At 35.8% G+C, this 23,135-nt stretch overlaps 1 protein-coding gene across 2 annotated transcripts; it reads right to left on the bottom strand.

Moving 5' to 3' along the window:
* Window positions 1-7,637: 7,637 nt before the first annotated feature.
* Window positions 7,638-22,930, bottom strand: Styk1 (serine/threonine/tyrosine kinase 1). Of its 2 annotated transcripts, XM_077799247.1 has the most exons (9): window positions 22,867-22,930; window positions 22,293-22,427; window positions 19,279-19,545; window positions 18,392-18,573; window positions 15,744-15,827; window positions 12,935-13,143; window positions 10,409-10,449; window positions 9,501-9,597; window positions 7,638-7,842 (listed from the first exon to the last, which is right to left on the bottom strand). In XM_077799247.1, exons 1-9 carry the CDS (start codon window positions 22,928-22,930, stop codon window positions 7,638-7,640), a joined length of 1,284 nt encoding a protein of 427 aa, XP_077655373.1. The 2 variants fall into 2 exon arrangements, with proteins under 2 accessions (XP_077655373.1, XP_077655374.1); XM_077799248.1 differs by lacking the exon at window positions 19,279-19,545.
* Window positions 22,931-23,135: the final 205 nt, after the last annotated feature.

The raw sequence follows: 23,135 nt of genomic DNA, 5'->3' as shown, positions 1-23,135 counted from the left end.
AAACCCCTAGCGTGAGAGGCTCTCGAGTGCCTGAGGGAATTTAGCAGCTGCTAGACCTTCGTTTTACCGAGATCGACACGCGTTCTTTTCTAAACGAAGTAGAGTACATTACATTAACAAAGAACAGAAGTGTTAAAATGTAATAGCTTTTTGTATGGACTTAGAAGCAAGGTTTATGGAATCGATTTTTCTTTTCGGCCCTCCTAATTCTTAAGGCTTCCTCCGTTATGGGTGTGGCTTCTGTGATCTTAAAATAAGCTTTCCAAGAGCCTTTTACTTTTGGGGTCTCACGACCTTTGTGGCATCCTGTGAAGTGAGTGAGACTTTATTTTCCTATAATTGGTGAGATGAGTGAAAATACATTCCAGAAGTAAAGTGACAGAACCAGTCTTTAATAGAACTTCTCAGATATTTAATTCTTTCAATAAGGTTTCATTTGTGGTGGCCTGTGAAATTTTGGCAGTTTGATCTAAGGTCAAATAATGGTTTTGTCCACATTTCTTACCAGGTATAGTTAAATTGGGGAAGTGAAAGAATGCTCCAGTGTGGGTTGGTTTTCAGGAATAGGAAAAGACAGTGAACATTTACACTTAATCTTCTCTTCAAATATTATTGATCATCCCTCTGTTACCAACAGAGAGTAATCCTATCTGGTGTCTGACAATCTTCAGTGGAATTTGGTAGAAAATTGTTGTCAGAAGATGTAGAATTCAGTCCCAACACTGTCACTACCTAACCTTGTACAATTCACTACTATCTCTAAGCTTGTTTGATCATCAACCAAATGAATAGCAATCAGCTTTGCCAAGCTCATAAAACTGTTGAGGAGATCAAATGAGATACTTGACAAAGTAAGCTTTGAACTTTGTGTAGTTTTAGCAAGTATTCTTTATGTACCAGAAATGAACACTAGTAATAAAAAGGTAGAGGCATTTACACCCGCAAGAAAGCAAACATGTAAAGCAAACAGTACAAAGGGGCAATTGCTGTTATGAAGAATATGTTTAAAACATGCTGGTATGTTACACAGAAAGAAGGTGCCTTTTATTATAGAGTTTGAAGTTTATAAAATAGGAAGTTATCAAAGAAGGCTTATGTAGGGAAGTGTTATTTGAATTGGGCCTTGATAAGTTGTGTGTATGTTCAGTCATCTGGAAAAGTATTTCAGGCCTGGCCTAAGCAAAGGCATAGTATTATAAAAGTACATGTTTAGAGAAAGCCAATAAATGAAATGTAGTTAGGGAACTAACTAGAAAGGTAGATTGGGCAGGTTATGTGAGTGTATTAATATAAGAAAGTGTTCAGTCCTTAAAACATAAGAAAAATAAAGCATATGCCTTACTAGTAGGGTGACCATTTGCCCAGGACTAAGGAATGTCCTGGGATTTGGGGTTTTTGTTTTTCAAAACTGGAAGATCCCAGGAAACATGGTATGAAATGGACAGCATTTACCATAAAAATAATTCACAGAAATTTGAGCACAAAATTCCACAGTATCTTTGAAAATATCAGTTATAATCCATTTGGTTGAATTCTGTGAAAAGCCTCATTGAATATCTTAGATTTTCTAATGTATTTCCTTCAGGTTTTGGCATGTGTACCCAGGTTCATCTTCATGTCTACCTAAATAGATCTATAAACACCAGAATTTGAGGCTATGAAATAGAGGTTATAGGATGCATAAAGTTTTTTTTTAATATTTATTTTTTAGTTGTAGTTGAACTCAATATCTTTGTTTATTTATTTTTATGTGGTGCTGAGGAGCGAACCCAGGGCCTCACATGTGCTAGGTGAGTGCCCTACCACCGAGCCACAACCCCAGCCCATAGGATGCACAAAGTTTTAAGATCTTTGTAAGTGGACCAGTTACTGTCTTTATCCCCTAAAAAATTTAGACTAGTTCTCTATAATCCTGCCTGTTTGGGGCTGGGGATGTGGCTCAAGCTGTAGCACGCTCCCCTGGTGTGCCTGCCGCCTGGGTTCAATCCTCAGCACCACATACAAACAAAGATGTTGTGTCCGCCAAAAACTGAAAAATAAATATTAAAAATTCTCTCTCTCTTTAAAAAAAATCCTGCCTGTTTTTAAAATGAAATATGAAACTATATTAACTCTTCATATTTTAAGCCTAAAATGTACTAAAATATCACTCTTGTGATAAATATTACAAAGCAATAAAGCATTTGTTTTTTGTGATCTAAGAAGGCATACAACAGTGATATAGAAATATTCTGTATAGATACTGAGCACTTAAAATGTAGCTAGTGTGAGTTAGGAACTGAATTATTAACTTTGATAAATTTACATTAGCATGTTTAAACAGCCACATATGGCTAGTGGCTACCATGTTACAGTTAGCACAGTTACATAAGAAGCTCTTCATACACTTTTAGTTGGCCTAGAAATAGTCAAAATATTTTGTGAGCTTTTTTCAATCAAAATTGCTATTGGCTACAAATTAGAGTACAGGTATTGTTATCACCAGTTTATAAAAAAAAAATGTTTAATCTGCTTATTTGAAAGCAAAATCCTATTTCTGGGCTGGTGTTGTGGCTCAGTAGTAGAGTGCTCACCTAGCATGTGCAAGGCCTTGGGTTCGATCCTCAGCACCACATAAAAATGAATAAGTAAAACAAAGGTATTATGTCCAACTAAAAAATAAATATTTTTTTAAAAATCCTGTTTCTGCCTTTGCTAACACAAATGGTAGTCAACTTCAAAGCATCTTGTGAAATAGTTTTGAAGTAGATAAGAAAGAAACATTCCCAACTCCAACTGAAATTAAGACTTAATGGTTTACTCAAATATACAGTATTTGTTGATAAAATAATGATTTCCCACTAGAATTTTTAAGTTTATTACTTCCAACTTTGTGGTAATGCATCAAGTGAGGGGATTATGATCAGAGATGTTTGTTTCTTACAATTGTCAATTTAATCTTTAAAATGTTCTGTTGATTTTTCTTACATCTAAAATTGTCTTCTTCTATGATCTCTTTATGCCTCCTCTGACCTGCCTCTTTTTTTCCTTTTTTGCTTCTCTATTTAAAATGATCAAACCAGTCCAACTACCAATTTTCAGAAGCATATTCTAATTGTATTGAGATAAACACTAGAGATAATTATCTCATGTTTGTGTGTGTGTGTGTGTGTTTTCAGTGCTTTTGATTCATTTTAAGTATTTACAGGAGTTGTCTAGGGCTATGTCAGTTAATAGATCAGAGTACTAAATCAAGAATAAGAGGGCTACAATTACAGTTAAGTAGTACAGCACTTGCCTAGCTTGCTTCAGACCCTGAGTTCCATCCCCAGCATCATCAAAGAAAAAGAATAAGGGTAGGATGTGCCCTAAAAGAATATATGAGAGTGTTTTTAAAAGAGATGCTGTAGTGAAGTATTTTGTATCAGTACTTAATTCCATCCACTCACCTTTCTCTTCTCTTTTCTGTAACAGACTTCCATATGGATTTTAGCCATATCTGTCTTTATACCATTTAATGGTATTATTTTTAAATAAGAGAATCATCATCATGTAGAAATGCCAAACTTCCTATTCCATTGTTTATCAGATATGTTCATGTTAAACACTAGATGCCTTTTCTAGATTATCATGACATGATATGTATTTAATTCCATAATTAAAACTAGGAATTTTTGGTAACCTATAACAATATTATATGCTTAAACAAGATAACCTCTAACTTATGCCCAAAACAAATAAAAACCATTAAATTAAGAATAATAGGAGCTGGGGATGTGGCTCAAGCGATAGCGTGCTCGCCTGGCATGCGTGCGGCCCGGGTTCGATCCTCAGCACCACATACAAACAAGGATGTTGTGTGTCCACCGAAAACTGAAAAATAAATATTAAAAAATCTCTCTCTCTCTCTCTTTAAAAAGAAAAAGAATAATAGGCTATCTTATGAGCCTTCCATTGTATTTGCTACTTGTTTTTATTTAAATAAGTATGGTAAAGCAAAAAAGAAATCTTTTCAAAATTATAACAAGATTAAGAAAATTCAGTTAATTTACTTTTTATCTTAAGATGGTTGAAAACATCACTATTCATCAATTTTAATAGGATGCCTGATTGTTGCATAAAAGCCACTACTGTTCTGCATGAGCATGATACATTTCCATTAGACAGTTTATCTAGGTGTATGTTTGCTCAGTTCCTAACTACTGGAATTTTTTTAATCATAAAGCATAGGTTGGAAAAATAAGGCTAGAGGAGGGGGCAATAGAAACAATAAAAATCTATATATGGATTCAACTTGATTATATGGTAAATATTTTAATTCCATGATTACTTTGGCTGACAGATCAAAGATACCAAAAATATAATCTCAGAAATATAATATTTGTTTTGAAAAAAACCCCAACAACTGAAAGAAATTCCCAGTTTTCTTGGAGCCAAAATCACTCTAGCCAGTTTTCTAGGTCTGTATCAAAAAAAAAAAAAAAAAAAAAAACAATTAATTTGGAGGTCAACATTTAAAATACCAATTGTTGGGCTGAAATTGTGGCTCAGTGGTAGAGTGCTCGCCTAGCATGCATGAGGCACTGGGTTTGATCCTCAGCACCACATAAAAATAAAATAAAGATGTTGTGTCCACCTAAAACTAAAAATAAATATTTTAAAGAAATACCAATTGTCTGCTTCCTTCCCTTCAACCAAAACAATTACCAAAACATGTCATAAGAAAAAAGCAATATCTTTTATTATATGCTATTTTCCCTTTAACACACAAGCTGTAGCCCCATGTGTGTCCTTGCAGTTCCTTAAATAAACTAAATTTATTTATTGCCTCAGAATTTTCATACACATAATTCCATTCATGAAAAGTTCTTCTCTTTTTTCTGGCTTTCCTACCCAAACCTGAGGTCTCAGTTTAAATATTATTTCTTCAAAGGAGATCTTTATACTCCCTTCTCTTGTCCCATAATTTTTCTTCATAGCACCTAATTTGTAATTAGCAGATACCCACTTAACTAAATATATAATGTCTGTTACTTGTAAACTGTAACCAAAAGCTGTTTTTTTCATCTAACACCTAGCCCACTGTCTGTTACAGCAAGGATTAATATTTTTTAATAATAGAATAAATAAATACTTTTGTCAGTTTGATTTAAATGAACAACTAAAAGTCAAAAACAGTATTCCACATGGTTTTACCATTGAGTATGAAGCCACTCCACCTCCTTTCTCCCTACTGCCATTTACTACCTATTTAAATCCTCTCTGCCGCAGCGGCTGGAGCAAAATAATTGGGGGGTGAGGAACAACTTGTGAATGTTGATACAGCAGGAGTGGAAGCCCTTTATTGTAGGACAACAGAGGTATTTATACATTTTGCACAGCTTATCTTAATTAGCATAAACTAGATACATCAGTCAACCAATAAGGAATCTCCAAACTCAATGGCTCGCTTTTGTTAGTTCTCAAACCACTCCCTCTGGCATTTTGCCAGGCACCATCCAGACTTGTTTACGAACTCTAACATTCCCCTGGCAAAATGCCAGGTGTTATTTTGACTTGTTTACAGACTCTAACACCTCTCTACTCACTATGGTATTCCAACAGGGGCAATAGTCATTCTTCATTTAGATGATGCATTACAATTCCATCAGGATTCCATTTTCTACAATATTTTCAACTGCCAATTATCTTTCCTACAGCAATTAGATTTCCTTACTAGGGTACTCAGATTTTAAAGTCACAGATCACCAAGTTCAACAGAATATCATTGTAATATTTTCAATATTCTGAAATACTAGAGGATTACTATCATCACCCAAAAGCTCAAATAAAAGTGATGACTTCTTGATTAGAAGTTCGTTGGACTAGACAAGGGGAATTTAGGGAAGGGAGGAAGGATGAGAATAAGGAAAGACAATATAATGAATTGGACATATATTTCCTATCTGCATATATGAATATACAACCAAAGTAACTCCATGTCATGTGCAACCACAATAATGGGATCTTAACTGGAATAAGTTATATTCATTCTGTATATGTATAATATTTGAAAATATACAAGCATGTAAAAAATTTTAAGATAAAAGTGATGACTTCTTGTTTTTTTTTTTTTTTAGAGAGAGAGAAGATAGAGAATTTTTTAATATTTATGTTTCAGTTTTCGGTGGACACAACTTTTTTTTTTTTTATGTGGTGCTGAGGATCAAACCCAGAGCCCCGCGCATGCCAGGCGAGCACGTTACTGCTTGAGCCACATCCCCAGCCCGACTTCTTGTTTTTAACCATGTGGTGTACATGGTACAAGTATATCATGCCATTATCTTTAGGCATGTCCTGCTCTGCAGTATCACAGATTGAGGTTCTCTTCTTGGCCACAGTAGATTTTAGGTTAAAAAAAATATGAAAGTTCCTAGGTTAGGAAAGGCAAAATAAAGGAAACTATATTTATTAAGCACATATTATATACCAGATACTGTACAAATACTTATTGATCCTCATCACAATGCAGTGATATAGTCTTCCCATTTTACATGCAAAAAAAATTTTTTTCTGACATTGTAGGTTGTCGTTTAAATTTTCCTATTAACATGAATTTCCAGTTATTTGATTCTATCTTCCCTATTTTAGAAAATTTGGTAGTTATATATCAGAAAAGCCTACTTCCACTCAATAAATATTAATTTAATAAAATAAGTTTCACAGTAAATCAATGGATCTTGAAAATTAAAAGTTAACCATCCTGTATCAGATTGCATTCTTGACTAGCCCTTTTTAATGACCATCTGAGGTACTAAGACTTCTTGCTTGGTTTCTACCTTTGTTATTACACACACACACACACACACACAAACATTATCATCATTCATCTCACTTTGATTTTCTAGGTTTACTGTCCTTAGTCTTGTGGAGAATGGAAAATAAACCTGATGAACAATACTTGTTGGATGTTCTTAATCATAGAACAACTCCTCCAGCTTCTGATCAAAAGTAGTACCCAAACAGGGTTCACTTGATTCAGAATTATATAAAAAGGGGACTATTTTGCTTATATCTATACTCAAGGAGAACTCAGAAGCTTTCCTTCAAAGTTCTTCAACCCTGCATGTAAGGACCAGGAGTAGAAAATTTTATGTCCCCTCACGCTTCCCTTTGAAGGAGATTTTGGTCCACAGCTATACTCTTGAGCAAATAAAAATCTTAAATCTCCTCATCACCTCCTTTATTAGATTTCTATTTCTTCATTTCATTCCTAGTTTCTTTGAACCTTGTAATAGTATAGATAAAAATATTGTTAAGGAGTAAGCAAGCCTAGGATGAGAAGGACTAGCTTATTTGTGCTATACCCCAACAAACACTGAAGTTTTTTGTTTTTTTAAGTTGCAGATTTTTCAAGCCTCCTTTGCATTGACACACTCTCCACTTCTACCCAGGGTTTTTAGGACTGAGATAGAAAAAAAATGAGACTGACAGTATTTCTCAGTTCAAGGGTATGTGGTGTGAAGAGCATCAACCAGCATCACTTCACATTTCTAACAAAATATGTAGGGAAATAACTAGGATCTATGTCCTTTATCTTCTTTTCCCACTAGAGTGTTCTTGGAGGAATTGGTTTCAAGAAAATAGAATCACATATAAATGTATCCAGCTGGAAGCCTTCAAAGGATGCTGTAGCTGTAGGAAAGGCTTTCTATACTGATACCAGCCACAGATGCATATAGTTCAGGCACCACCAACTCTGGTACTTGCAGAACAGCCTTGTCATCAGCAGTTCTAGCAGCACCTTCTAGGCGAAAGCGCAGCTCTCTGGGTAAGGGACGATTGTCCTCACTCCAACGCCAACAGGACTTCATAATATTGTACCTGATAAGGGGACAAGAGAAACAGGCAAATGTATAAGAAACATGTCTCACCAGGCGAGGTGGCACACGCCAGGCAATGTGGCACACTCCCGCAGCTTGGGAGGCTGAGGCAGGAGGGTCATGAGTTCAAAGCCAGTTTCAGCAAAATCGAGGTGCTAAGCAACTCAGTGAGACCCTGTTACTAAATAAAATACAAAATAGGGCTGGGGCTGGGGCTCAGTGGTCGAGTGCCCCTGAGTTCAATCCCTAGTACCAAAAAGAAAAAAAGAAACATGTCTCCTCTCTCAACATATCTTAACACACACACATACACCCCCAAAAACAAAGAAACCCTGCTATTCTTTGCCCTGTCTCATTCCCAGAGACCGATAATTATTTTTATTTTTTTAATGTCAAGTGTCTTAATGTCCTCTTCTCATTGGGACTTCTTTTGTTTCTTTCCATGTTTTTTTTCATTGGTGCCTGGAACTTCTTTTATAATAGAAAAGACTAAAGATTTTTCAAACTACAGAGTATGATGGGACAGTTTTTTTCATTGTGCATTGTTCATCGTATATTGTAGTAAATAGTGCACACTAAATGAATGGCTAGAACAAAACATGTTTTTTTACTCTGTAACATGGGGTGGAAGTTTTAATTATTGTACTATATTGCTGCACACTTTATGTTGATCTTTATGTTATTTCAGATATTCATCAAAATGTTATGTTTAAGGTAAGATACTTTGTCAGTTAAATGTTTCTGCTAGTATCAAGGATAGCCCTTTACACACAGAAACCTACAGGAAATATTTGGCAGCAGTTTCATTATAGATACCCAGCTAGCATTACTGTACTGTGCATATGTGTATATACTTAAGATATTTAAACTTTATAATCTGCTTCACAGAGTAATGATTTAGAGCTTAAAAATTTTACAAATAATAATCTACTAGAAATGTTCACTAACATGTTATGTCTGCCGTCTTCTTAAACATAGTTTAACTTTTTCTTACGTTCCATAATAGTCCCCTTTTGAACTTCATTAATAAAAATATTCTGCATGTAATTTTAAATTTTCTTATTTTATGCCTTCAGAGTGGTTTGCCAGTGGTTCCTTTCTGCTGAGAATATTGGATCTTCCTTATGCCTTTGTAATTTCTACTATCTTCCCTTTTTCAGGTTAGTTCTATCATACTGAGAGCTGAGAAAACAGCAGTAGTTTTTAAAAGTTAAATAATGAATAAGAGTCAGTAAACTCTGAATGAATAAATCTAGTACAATTGATTTTATGAGAGCTATCTTTGAACTGAGGCTGGCAGACGATTGGCATTTACACAAAGCAATAATGTACTTACATTTCATTTAATCTATTTCCTGCCTATTTTAGGAGATCCCTACAGAATTAAACAAATTTTATCAAATTAGATTCCTAATATAGTTCTGGTTTTGCCTCAATATTTTGTGTATGATAATGTGAGTGTATACACACACATACATGATATTTATGCATACATGATATATTAGCAAATGTGTTTTACCTCTTGGGTTTTGTCTAAGTCCATGCATTAGCACCTAAAGACAACTGAGGATCATCTGAGCCACTTTGAAAAGAGAGTGATTGATAGGAAGCAAAAAATATTTATAATTAGAGAAAAGCAGACCTTCAAAATTCACTTACATAGTATGTGTGCAGCTACTGGGTCTCTTCATGATTTTTCTCCTCTGAAGATACTGTAGAATGCTGGTAGGAGGGACTTCAGGATATGGTGGTGCCCCTGTCAATATGGAAAGAATGAGAGTAGCAAGAGAACTTTAGTGTCATAAAATATGAACTTCAAATAACATTACTCTTCATTCACTTGGGCTAATTGTTAGCAAAAGATAAATCCATAGGGAAAATACTAGATACAAGACAGTTGTCCCCTGCTGTTCTAGTAAGGATGTAGCATAGTGAATTTGGGGAAAAGAGAATCTTTTTTTTTTTTAGAGAGAGAGAGAGAGAGAGAGAGAGAGAGAGAGAGAATTTCAATATTTATTTTTCAGTTTTTGGCGGACACAACATCTTTGTTGGTATGTGGTGCTAAGGATTGAACCCAGGCTGCACGCATGCCAGGCGAGTGCGCTACCGATTGAGCCACATCCCCAGCCCGGAAAAGAGAATCTTGAGTCTTTAGGAAAGTAATAAAATAATGCAAAGTAAGAAATAAGACCTTTCCTCCACTCTTCATAACATGGAAAGGTGCTACAGTTTCTTAGTTGAATCAATAAGTCTAAAGAAAACATGTTTACACAAAATCAGTGTAGGAATTATCCTTTGGATAAGAAAAAATCTCTTGGAATTAATATTGCTGGATTGAAAGAAAGGAAGAGAGCAAAAAGAAAGTTAAGAGACGGGAAGGGAGGGAAGGAGTAGAGTAAGAGGGAATCATCACTTTACAAGACTTCTCAGGAATCAGGCTTGGAAGTCATATCAACCCATTTAATCTTCAGGCCTATTCTAAAACACTCTCTCAAAAAAAATCTACACCCAAATAAACCTACTTGTATATTTGCATCCAGTCACACACTATTGAAGATCATGCTTACCTAGAGTCACCATCTCATAAAGCAGGATCCCAAAGGACCAGCTGTAAAAAAAATAAAACCATCTACTTAACTTCTATTTTTTCTTTCCTAGAGAGCTCACTTAAAATATAGAAACCTTCAGTAATAGTACCATAAAGAAGGTAATAAAGAAGAATGAAGGGGTATCTGATAAAATAAGCAAAGTAATAATGCATTCCTGGCTAGGTGCAGTGGCTCATACCTATAATCCCAGACAAAGGATGATTGCAAGCTCAAGGCCATCCTGGGCAATTTAATGAGACCTTGTCTCAAATAAAAATAAAAAACAAAAAGGCTAGGGATGTAGCTCAGTTGTAGAGTTCCCTGGGTGCCACAGACAAAGGAAGAAAAAGAGAGAAACATTCCTGTACAATTCCCTTAGATTCTAATTTCTTTGAAGATTGAATGTATATTTCTTCTATATTTAACATGAATAGATGTTTACTATTATTTGTGTGTGTGCGCATGCGCACACAATCACATAAATCCACTCACCCATAGAGAAATTTCTTTTGCATCTTTTTTCATTCTTTCCACCACTTTCTGCTAAGGTTTTAGTCTTGTTCTTAGCACAAGCCAAACAAGGTTATCATATATCCTCTATTTTCTCAGTAAATCTAATTGCCCAAAACTAGGAAAAATAATAACAGAGCAAGCTTTATATGTTGTTGGAATGAGTATTTGCTTAAGCAATATGATTTGAAAGATGTATATAATACTATAGTAAAAATCATTACATTTTAGTCATAAAATAGATACATTACAACATGTATCTGTTGAAAAGCAGATATTAGTAAAACATTGATGGAAGTTTTTAACCAAAATCATATTAACTAATGTACTAAATTTCCTCTACCACTCATGACACTCATAGCTATTAGGATACTCTACATTCCATCTCTGAGCTTCTTCAAGCACTTGAGTTATATGGTTACCAAAAATAGTCAATTGTGATTCTTTACAAGCCTGTTTACACCAATTGTACATGTAACTGTAATTGTGTATTATTATATAAGCAAATAAATACTATAAAAGATGATTGAATATAAATATTATCTCTGTGAAAAGTAAGTTGAATGCCTTGAAAACAATCTATAAAAGTATACTACTAAAAAGAAAGCGTTATGATGAGAATAGGGTCATGTAAAGTTGTGGTGAATAAGAAGCACTAACCTCCCACTATTTGATCCTGTCCCTGCCCTATCTTTGACGAGAGGGACTCCAGCTCTGGTACATGTGACCTCCTGGCATTTCCTGGAATTTGCCTGTCTTATCCAAATCTCTAATGAATGACTTGTATAAGAATCTGTCTGTGCCTTATGAAAATCTCTCCGTAAGCCAGATGCAGTGGTGCATACCTGTAATCCCAGCAACTCAGGAGGCTGAGGCAGGAAGATGAAGTTCAAAGCCAGCCTCAGCAACAGTGAGGTGCTAAGCAATTTAGTGAGACTCTGTCTCCAAATAAAGTACAAAACAGGGTGGAGGATGTGGCTCAGTGGTTGAGTGCCCCTGAGTTCAATCCCTGGTAACCTCCCCCAAACAAAGAAGGAGAAAAAAGAAAACAAATAAAACTTTGGCTTGTTGAGGTATTGTAAAATTGTGTGGGTGAGAACAGTAGAAAATTAAAATAATAATAATAACAAGTATGCAGTCAAATTGTTGTGCAAATGTTTTTAAGTTTCTCACTGCACTTAGAACCATCCCAAATTGGAACCCAAAGTTAGTCATTAGAGGTGCTATTCAGACAAGAAACAGGACATATGACTTCATTTAGAAGCCCCGTTCTCTCTTAATGCAGCTTTTCCCCTTCTTCAAAAGATTTATAAATAAATTGTAATGCTGTCATATGTAACAAATTAGAATAAAAAGAATTTTTTTAAATTGATAAAGAAATACACATGTATATGTTTTAAGTTAAAATTAAGAATTGTGGAGCTGGGGATGTGGCTCAAGTGGTAGTGCGCTCGCCTGGCATGCGTGCGGTACAGGTTCAATCCTCAGCACCACATACAAACAAAGATGTTGTGTCCACCAAAAACTAAAAAATAAATATTAAAAAAAAATTCATTCTCTCTCTCTCTCTCTCTCTCTCTCTCTCTCTCTCTCTCTCTCTCTCTAAAAAAAATTAATTGTGGTCTGAGTATTTTTACTTTAGGGATTCTTTACTTAACTAGTCTTCTGATTAAGTGGGCTCACACCCTTCAGGTTTAAAGCAAAACTACTAGATTAAGTCCTCAGATATTGGTGTGAGTAATCTTTGCAATTTTTTTCTTTCCTAATGTAAGCTTCTAATCCAATACAGAAGGAATGCTTGAAAAAGCATTCAAAGGGGATTGCAAGCAGAGACCAAACATGTACTCTGTATCATAACATTTCTTCTTGAGAGTATTTCTGACTTCTGAGTATAAATCTCATTTGTAGACATACTTGACAATACACCCAATAATAATCAGGGAGAACACTCAGGTCATGAAGAGAATATATCCAAAGGGCAGGAACAAACCATACATGTCTCCTCTGATGCCAGCAGGTCTCAGGAGAAGCCGTTCTGGGGCAAGCCACTTGAGAGGGATGGTCCGAGCAGAAGAGATGGCTCCAAGGGCATGAACTTCATAAGCCAAGCCCAATCCACAGAGTTTAACAGTCAGATCACTTTGGATCAGGATATTCCTGGCTGCCACATCCCCATGGAACAGATGCTTATCCTGCAGAAATTCCTGACAGTATAGGTCAAAGATAATCAGCTGTCTGAAGGTCACTGCTCAGTTTGCAGATGAGACATACTAGGAAGCCTCAAAAAGATAAGGGCACTTCCTACTCTAAACAAGTCTCATTACTTGATGTCATATCACTCCAGATATTTTACCTTATTTTTAAGATAACCAAACTGAGCAAATAATCCAATCGACATTAATGCTGGATTTATTTACTTATTTAGTTTTGTAGTGCTGAGAATCAAACCCAGAGCCTCATGCATGCAAGGCAAATGCTGCTACTCCCTCATCCCTAATACAGGATTTTGAAAGTATTAATTCCAAATTCCATCTGCAATAAAATTACTCCCTTTCTGTTAAAATATTTCAATGTCTTATATGTATTCTTTATTCAGCAATTGCTCCTTTGTGCTGATGTTTACATTACATGTTTGCTTTCTTTTTTAGAATACAGGTGCAAATACCTCTACCTTTTTATTACTACTGTCCAAGTGTTTCTGGCACATAAGAAATGCTTGTTAAAACCCATGTCATATCAAATTCAAAACTTACCTTATATACTTTATCTCCTTTGACCTTCCAAACAGTTTTGTGAGCTTAGCCAACCTGATTGCTATTTATCTATTTGGTCGATGATCAAACAGGCTTAGAGAGAGTGACTTGTCCAAGGTTAGGTAGTGATAGTGTTGGGATTGAGTACCACATCATCTGACTACCACTTTCTAGTAAGTCCCATTGAAGATTAGTTGTCATCTACCAGATATGAACCCAGTTAGATATTAGAAAGGGAGTAGAATTCATAGCAAAATTAAGTATCATACTATTGAATTTATGTAAAATTTTATTGTCTCCCTAAAATAACTGGATTAACTGATTTAGGGAAGTATCTTTTGGATAAATTTAAATGATTACACAAAACTACAGAGTAACTAAGTGATAGTAACTAGAGTATGGTATTCTAATTCACAGAAAATACAACAAAAACTCTACTAATAATTCTATTTTTTATTTAATGACCCATTTTAGTTTTTATTCTACTAATAGTTCTTAAGTCAAGTTCCAAATTAGAATTGCCAGAAAGCTTTTTTAAAACATAATATTTGCACCCTGAATTCACTAAACCATAATTTAGGACAATAAATCTGATAACCTATATTGTAAAGAAGTATCAAAATTATTCTAGTGCAGACTTTAAAGCATTTCAGACCCACTGTTACTGATGGCCTAGATTTGCTGGGGTACAAATCTACTCAAAGTTGATGGAGAAATCAAGAAGTTGTACATGGCTAAAAAGATAGAAGTTCCAAATTATGATTGCTAATCAAGGATAGTATAAAAATTTTAAAGAGTGAGCTGTAATTTCCAATTGTTGATGAAGAAGCAAATAGTGATGATTATTTCTCTCTCATGAGGTTTTAGAACAAAAAAATTATATGGTCATGAGAAGAATTAAGGAAAGTGTTGACTTTGAGTTTGTTAAAAGTAACAACAAATAGTATGATATTGCCTGTTATAGGTAATACAGGGCCCTGATGAATGCACTGGTTTCATCAATTAGCCTCATAAGGCACCTCAACAATTAAGGATCACAACAAGGTAGACTATAGTCTGACATCCTAACTTTACCAAGGGATCATACCAGCTAAGTGCTCCATACGCTGAAGATAATATTAAATATATGGTGTGTACCCATCCTGTCCATTGGGAGCTTCAGATACAACTCTTGCTTTTTTCTCACCTTCCCAACTTCTTTTAACCTTCAATTCCTCCTGATCCTGCTTAGATCCCTGGTATATTTCACACATTAGGGTGGCAAGATATATCAAAGAGTTAAAATGGTAGCTTCACAGAACCTCGATTTTCTGTAGCAAATGCTAATTTTAAACACAATTATCTGAGTGATTTCATAGCATAATCTAAATTTCCTGAATGATTCACATAAAGATAAATATTTCTCTTAAACTCAGAGTTCTAAAACCTTTTTATTTAGGTTGTTTTAAAATAAAAGAGTGATTCTACTGTCTCCCCTTCACATTCTTCCTCTTTCACTTGTTTCTTATTCTTTTTTAAGTATGTGCACTCCCTATCACATTCACTATCAAATCAAGTTTCCAACCAAACATGTTCCAAACCAGTTTGTCTTGTTTTCCAGATATGAATTTGTATACTTCTGGCTCTGTAGCCTTTCATCCATTCAGTTTCTCTTCCCATATCTTCTCCCAACTTGCTCCCCAAATTTCCCCTTTCACATTAGTTCTTAAAAGTGTACATAGATAAATAAGAGTATAAAGCAAATGGGCACATAGCTCTTGGCACTATCTTTTGAATATTAAAATTGAGTAAACTTTTAAAATCTTCCCTGTTCCTTCCAGAAATCCTAAACTGACTACCTCCTCCCTGGAAATACCAATTCTGTAGTAGATTATCTAAATGATTTCACAAAGAAGGAACTAAAATTAATTATCAGTGCATGACTATCTGCCCCTGATCTCTAATTTAAAATATATGCCCCATTTGGGAATCTGAACATGGGAACAATGACACCAAATACTAGGCTAATGAGAAAAATCCCCACCCTTGGTTTTTATTTTGCCTAGTCTTACCAGACCCAAAAGGACCTGCTTTCCAATGTGATAGACTTGCTTTTCTGTGAGATCATAGAGAAGACCATCCATGGTCATCACATCCTAAAGAGATAGAGAAAAAACATTATATCAAAGTGGCATTAACACATTTGATTTTTTAAAAAGTACAATAGATATAATCTGAAATACAAATATATGAAGGCTAAGGAAAACACACAAAAACAAAGGATAAAAAGTCAAAGAGAGATTGATAGGAGAAGTCTTCAGGCAGAAAAGTATCATGATTTATTGGATTGGAAGATTAATGAAGAATAGAAATGAACCCTGGGTAAGAATGACAAGCATATATAAGGTTATCCATTGTCATTTTTCTGAAGCAGTGTGTCTGTGTCCATGTGGTTAACAGCACATCACCTCAATGCATTCTGGCTTTTACAGAAGGCCTATAAAGCACCAATTTCCATGGAATATAGAGTGAGCAAAATAAACATAGTTGTTTCTGCCACTTATTTTGTGTAGATGTGTGACTTATAATCAAATAATCCTATGTCAATTAGAAGCAAATAATCATAAAGAAATTGTTAGAGATGTTTAAGTACCATAAAAGAACTGCACAGAGGGTTAAAAGAGTATATGATGGTAGGATGAAGAGAACTGATCAGTTGGAAAGATGAAGAATAAGTGAATATTACCTGCACAGAAGAGAAAGAAGTAGTTCTGTGTCAAAAGAAAATTATATGAGAAGGACATTAGAATTCCTTTTTCATATGTGTTCAGTTGTACAATATAATCAGTATATTGTAAAGATTTATTAATATTGAATTTGCATGTCAGCAAGTGAGGAACTAGGGAAACAGTGGCCCTTCAGAAAGAGGACTATGTAGAGAACTAGGAAAATTATAAGGAAAAGAAATCCCATCTAAGTCTGGAAAATTATGAACATTTTATGGGGGATGGGTGGGTCCCAGGGATGGAATTCAGGGGCAATCGACCACCAAGCCATAACCCCAGTCCTGTTTTGTATTTTGTTTAAGGGTCTCACTAAGTTGTTTAGCACCTTGCTCTTGCTGAGGCTGACTTTGAAGCCTCGATCCTCTTGCCTCAGCCTCCTAAGCTTCTGGGATTACTTATCTCACCGTGCCCAGCATGTTTGTTTATTTTTTAATGTGAGTTTGAGGTATAAAAATATAAAAGCTGAATGCTTTCCTCCTCAATACTAGAACACTAGAATAATGTTAAAAAAATACACTTAAATAGTAACAACAGAATTAAAATCATCATAACAAAAATAGTTGTTATATAATTGTCATTATAATAATTTTTACATACATAATGTCTCTGATTTTTTGAGCAATGCTCATTCCCTTATTTTTTTATTAATTAATTAATTTATCTTAATTAGGTATGACAGCAGAATGCATTTTGATTCATTGTACACAAATGTAGCACAAATTTTCATTTCTCTGGTCATACACAATGTAGTCATACCATATGTGCAGTCATACCTAGGGTAATGATGTCCATCTCATTCTATCATCTTTCCTGCCTGCATACACTCCCCTTTGCCCAATCAAAGTTCCTCTATTTTTCCCATTCTCCCCACCCCCATTTTTTCAGCGTCCACTTATCAGAGAGAACATTCAGTCTTTGGTTTTTTGGGATTGGCTTACTTCGATTAGCATGATATTCTCCAACTAAACTCCAGGATATATAAGCAACCCAATCAATAAATGGGATAAGGAGCTGAACAGACACTTCTCAGAGGAAGATATACATTCAATTAACAAATATATGAAAAAATGTTCAACATCTCTAGTAATTAGAGAAATGCAAATCAAAACTACTCTAAGATTTCATCTCACACCAGTCAGAATGGCAGTTATTAAGAATACAGATAACAATAAATATTGGCGAGGATGTGGGGGAAAGGGCACAGTCATACATTGCTGGTGGGACTGCAAATTGGTGCAGCCAATATGGAAAGCAGTATAGAATGGAACCACCCTTTGACCCAGCTATACCACTTCTCAGTCTATACCCAAAGGACTTAAAATCAACACACCATATAGTAACACAGCCAAATCAATATTTATAGCCGCTCAATTCACAATAGCTAAACTGTGGAACCAACCTAGATCCCTTCAATAGATGGATAAAGAAACTGTAATATATATACACAAGGGAACATTACTCAACATTAAAAGAGAATAAAATTATGACATTTTCAGGTCTCTGACTTTTTGTAATAATTGATTATTCCCATTTTACAGATTTAGAAACTCAGGATCAGTGAGGTAACTTGCCAAAAGTTACAAGCTAGTAGGTGGGATCAAGAGTTCACACTGCCCAATATGATAGCCATTAATCACATGTGTCTATTTAAACTTACATTAATCAAGATTAAATAAAATTAAAAACTCGGTTTATCAATTACACCCGCTACATTTCAGGTGTTCAACAGCACATGTGACTGGGGGCTACCAGTGAACAGAGCAGATATGGAATACTTCAATAACTGCAAAAAGTTCTCTTGGACATTGATACTCGGTTACTGTTATGCTATTATATTGTCTCCATGTTTTGTCACTTGTGATGCTAATTGATATGTGAACACCTAATCAACCAGGTCAAGCTTTGCCCCCTAACACCTCTACTCCACTGCTCACCCGGCGACAGGTCCAGAGAAAGCTGAGCAGGTCCCCATGGGCCACATCCTCCAACACCATATAGAGTGGCAGCCTATCTGTGCAGCAGCCTTCCAGTTGTACTAGGTTCTTGTGTTCCCCCAGGTACTGATAGAACTGGATTCGTCCTACAAAATCCTGCACCTCATGGAGCCCAGCAGGTTCTGCAGAGGATAGAAGAGGCAGGGCAGTGAGCAGTGAGCTCAACCAATTAAGAGGAAACAAGGAGCAAAAAATCATTTCAGATGGTAACTCTCAAGACCTCTCAGAGGAGTAAGTTTAGACAAAAAGTAAATAGAGGACCAATTAGAAGTTAACAATGCTCAATGTCACTGACACTTTATCAAAGATATCATAGACTACATCTTAGAAATGAATAGGCTTTCCTCTTCCTAAATAGGCAAATTTCTATTCTTATTGAAACACTGGAACTATGTGAGCATTTTGATTAATATTCTTGTTTATCTTATCCTTTTTTATTTTATTTATTTATTATTACCAGTCCATATTATGAGTATCAGCAAAAGAGAGAGAGAGAGGTGGGGGGAGAAATGCAGTATCAGGAAGGAGTATCAAACAGGAAAGAAAAATTTAAAAGCAACCTCAGAATCCTAGTCCAAGAAACATCTAATATGAAACAGTCTGTTTTAACAGCCTTAGTAGGTAAAGATGAGTTAGGGATATAAAGACCCGAAGAATGTCATTTTTGTCTCAAGCTTCCACTCTTAATTGCCTTCTTCTATACACAGTTGTGATCACAATATTTGTTGAAAAATATCTTAATGTTTGCAAAGCTGTTGACATTTATTGTTAGGGGTTCATAAGTGAAAAGTAAAAAGGGAAAGGAAGTCTAACACTTCTCCTTTTACCTTTTAAAGTCTTGAGGACAATATTTTTGGGCTTAGCAGGGTCCCCAGTACACATCTTGGCTCGATAGATGATCCCATAACTGCCATTATAGATCTGCTCCAAAACTTCTGAGACTTGTTCTCGGGGCACCTGCAGCTTAGACAAGGCAGATGTGGAAGCTCTCAGAAAACTTTCCACTGATGTCTCCTTAAGTGGCACCAGCACTTTTCCTCCACGTCCTATTGCTTCCCAACTTGGACTCCTAGATGGAGGCCCAGCAGCACTGCCTAGAATAAAGAGATGATATCAATCACCAGTTTCTTGTTCTGAGAACTCCAGAAAAGCCTAGAATGAGCCAGTCAGGAAGTTCTTTTAGCAGTTTTACCTCTGGTCAATGGAGGGATATCTTCTGATGCTGCTCTATTAATTGGTATCAACATCAACTTTGTAGAACCTTTATAATAATCCCCTTTACTTCTGGGAAAACTCAGGATGGACCCTTGTAAAGTAGTGACGACATTTTCTTTCTGTATTTCTCAGGATTATAATTCTATATTCTCCATGAGTATGATATGGAGACAAGGGAGTTCCTGAATAGGTACAAAACCACAGATACTTAAGGGTAGTGGTAATTGCCAGTGGAGACTACCATTTAAGTCAGTTATGTGGCTTCAAAATTTGGAATAAACATATAGATAACTTCTCTACCATAGCTGTGGCTTATCCTTTCTTCCTCAAGTTATCTTAAAAGTCAAATTATTCCATATTTCATTGAGTATTGGTTTAAGTCTTCTGATACGTTCTGCCTTCCTTAGCTGGCATGAACTTTCCTCCGTTTGGAAAAGAAAGGTTCATTCTTCTCATTAAATTTACCATCACTCATTAACCCATCCCTTTATTCAACAAATATCACTAGCTATATACCAGATACTTTTCTAGGTGTTGGGAATAGGTGAAGTCATAATTCAACAAGGTTACCTTCTCGTGATCAGGCAGAAAATAATGAGTCAATAAGTGTTATAGAGGAAATGACGAAAGAAGAAACATCAGTGATGCTACTTTATCCACAAAGATTTCATTTCAAGAAAGGCCTTTCTGATACAATGACATCGGAGAAAGGTATGGAAGCAATTAGGTAGCAAACCACATTGATGTCAGAAAAAGTACTGTAGGCAAAGGGAACAAGATGTTCAAAGGCACTGATAAAAGAATATACTTAAAGTATTTGAGGCTGGGGATGTGGCTCAAGCGATAGCGCGCTCGCCTGGCATGCGTGCGGCCCGGGTTCGATCCTCAGCACCACATACCAACAAGAATGTTGTGTCCGCCGAGAACTAGAAAATAAATATTGAAAATTCTCTCTCTCTCTCCCCTCTCTCTAAAAAAAAAAAAAAAAAAAAAAAAAAAAAAGTATTTGAGAAATAGCAAGGAATCTGGTGCAGCAGAGCCAAGTAGGATTGTTGGAGAGTTGTAGGAAATAAGGCAAGAGAGGCTCAGATCATATAAGACCATGGGAAGAGCTTTGACTTTTTTCATTCTGAGCAACATAGAAAGTTATTGAGGTATTTCAAGGAAAGAATTAACAGACTGATGAATGCCTTAAAAGAATCATCTGGCTTCTCTGAGGAGACACAGGCAGGGCCAAAAGTAAGTAAAGCTGTTAGGAGCATATTACTACAGTCTATGAGAGATGAGATTGGCTTAGGTTAACTTTAAAGAGAGTTGAGTGTATCTGCTTATGGGTTGAATATGTGAAAAAAAGAGGGAGTCACAGATACCTACAAGGTTTTAGATGAAAACATAGAAGGCTGGACTTGCGATTTACTTAGATAGGGAGGATGGTTTTAAGGACACACTTGTAAGGTAATTTCAAGACCTTGGTTTTGTGTGAATGTATAACAGATGTGATTCCACAATCTGTATACATGGTAAAAATGGGAGTTCATAACCCATTTGAATCAAATGTATGAAATATCATATGTCAAGAGCTATGTAATGTTTTGAACAACTAATAATAAAAAAAGACCTTGATTTTGAACATATTACCTACAAGATGTGTATTATATTGAAACTTCAAAGTAGTTGATTTAATGTAAGAATCCAGAGTTCCAGGAACCATAATCAGAATAGAAAAAGCATTTGAATCTATAAGAATGAAAATGATATATAAGCATAAAAGTAATTTTAATTTTTTTTTCTAAAAAAGTACTTCAAGAAAGAAGAAGCATGAATGTGTTTCAAATGCTTTTGTCAGGTTAAGCAAGATGGACTTGTCAAAATAGGTACCATTAATGAACTTGGAAAGAGTTGTTTTGGAGGATGATAGCTATAACAAAAAGTCTTATTTGGGAGTTCAAAAGAGAATGTGATAAGCAGAAGGGGTGAGTTTATTCAATTCCTTTGAGAAGTTTTCAATAAAAGTGAACTTATGAAACAATTGACATAAAATTTGGACGAAGACTGAGCATCAGCCACTATAGAGTTTTATATCACTGTCAGGATTTTTTCTCCTTCTCTATACTCTTAGCTTCCTCCATGAGCTGATTCTCTTTCATTGCATGTTCAATGATACTCCACAAGAACCTCTAAGCCTTTCCTACCCAGGACTTCAAAGACTAGAATGAAGGCCACCCTTTCTCATCATATATTTTTGAGGAATAGAGTAGGGATAGAATGGATCATAGAGTAGAAAGTTATCCTTCAACGATGTTAATAAAGCCCTGAGCTTTATCTTTTAGACCTTCTTCCTTAATCCTTAGACATTCACATAGTCAAAATTTGCTAGTTCAGTTGGACAAAGAGGACAGAAACAGGTCTCATGAGGCCTCTATTTCCATTTTTCTTTTAGTCAACAGGCACATGTGGAGTTCTAACTCCTGACCTCCTAGAGAAGAGGTCTCTCCTCTCCACTCCAAAGAGGCAGCCCTTGTCTCTGCCATTGAAGGTACCTAAACTCTTGGACTTGAATCTGTTGAGATATGGCTCATCTTTTTCCTAATATTCATCTTTCTTGAGCACAAAGTTTGAGTTTTACCTCGAATTCCAGGACGCTGCTGTCGGGATCTTTGTTCTCTTATAAAAAGCCACAAGATGACTGCAAGAAGGATGAGGAAGAGGCCAACCAGGAGAGTCGGGACAATGATCACTTCATACTGCTGCTCCTGGACCACTGGGCAGGCAATTAATAGCAAGGAAAGAAGATTAAGAAGCCTGACCTGATGCCACATAACTTTCCCTACCATCAGCCTCAGCCCATCATAGGTGAAATTGTCGGCTCTTCTGCCTTTCACTGCAGTTACATTTAATGTATGTAATAATGGGAGCAACTCTAATCAGAAGCCCCAGTGTTCCTGTTTCTTAACACATCAACTGTATACTATGCTTTTTCTGTTATTTTCCTACTGAGAGAATGCCACATCTGAATCTCTGATCAGCACTCTCCCTGCCCCACCCTGCAAAGATAATGAACGACCTCTGTCCACATTCTTTTAATACCACTTTATTCATTCCTACTAGAAATCAAAGCATCTTCCTTCTAGAATCTATACAGACTTTAGTCTCCATAATCCTAAAATCAAAGGTCAGGCATTTGTGGCATCTGAACTTACCACACAATTTGTCGCTGAGACTGCATTCCAGTAGCATCCGTGCCATACCCCTCTTCTCACCCATTGCTACAGGGCTGCTGCTTCTCTGCTAGGCCCACAGAAAATGACCAGAACTCAACCACAACCGTGAGTAATTTCCAAGGATTGAATGATTCTGGGGGAAAAAATGAAGCACACATAGGAATTTTAAATGTCTCTATGGATCACTAGTTTAGTGAATAGCACCTCTCTGAGCCATCCATTTATATCAGTCCATCTGCCTGATATTC

The sequence above is a fragment of the Urocitellus parryii genome, chromosome 5 (assembly GCF_045843805.1).
Source record: "Urocitellus parryii isolate mUroPar1 chromosome 5, mUroPar1.hap1, whole genome shotgun sequence".
Taxonomy (NCBI): domain Eukaryota; kingdom Metazoa; phylum Chordata; class Mammalia; order Rodentia; family Sciuridae; genus Urocitellus; species Urocitellus parryii.
This window is presented reverse-complemented; position numbering and strand designations above follow the sequence as displayed.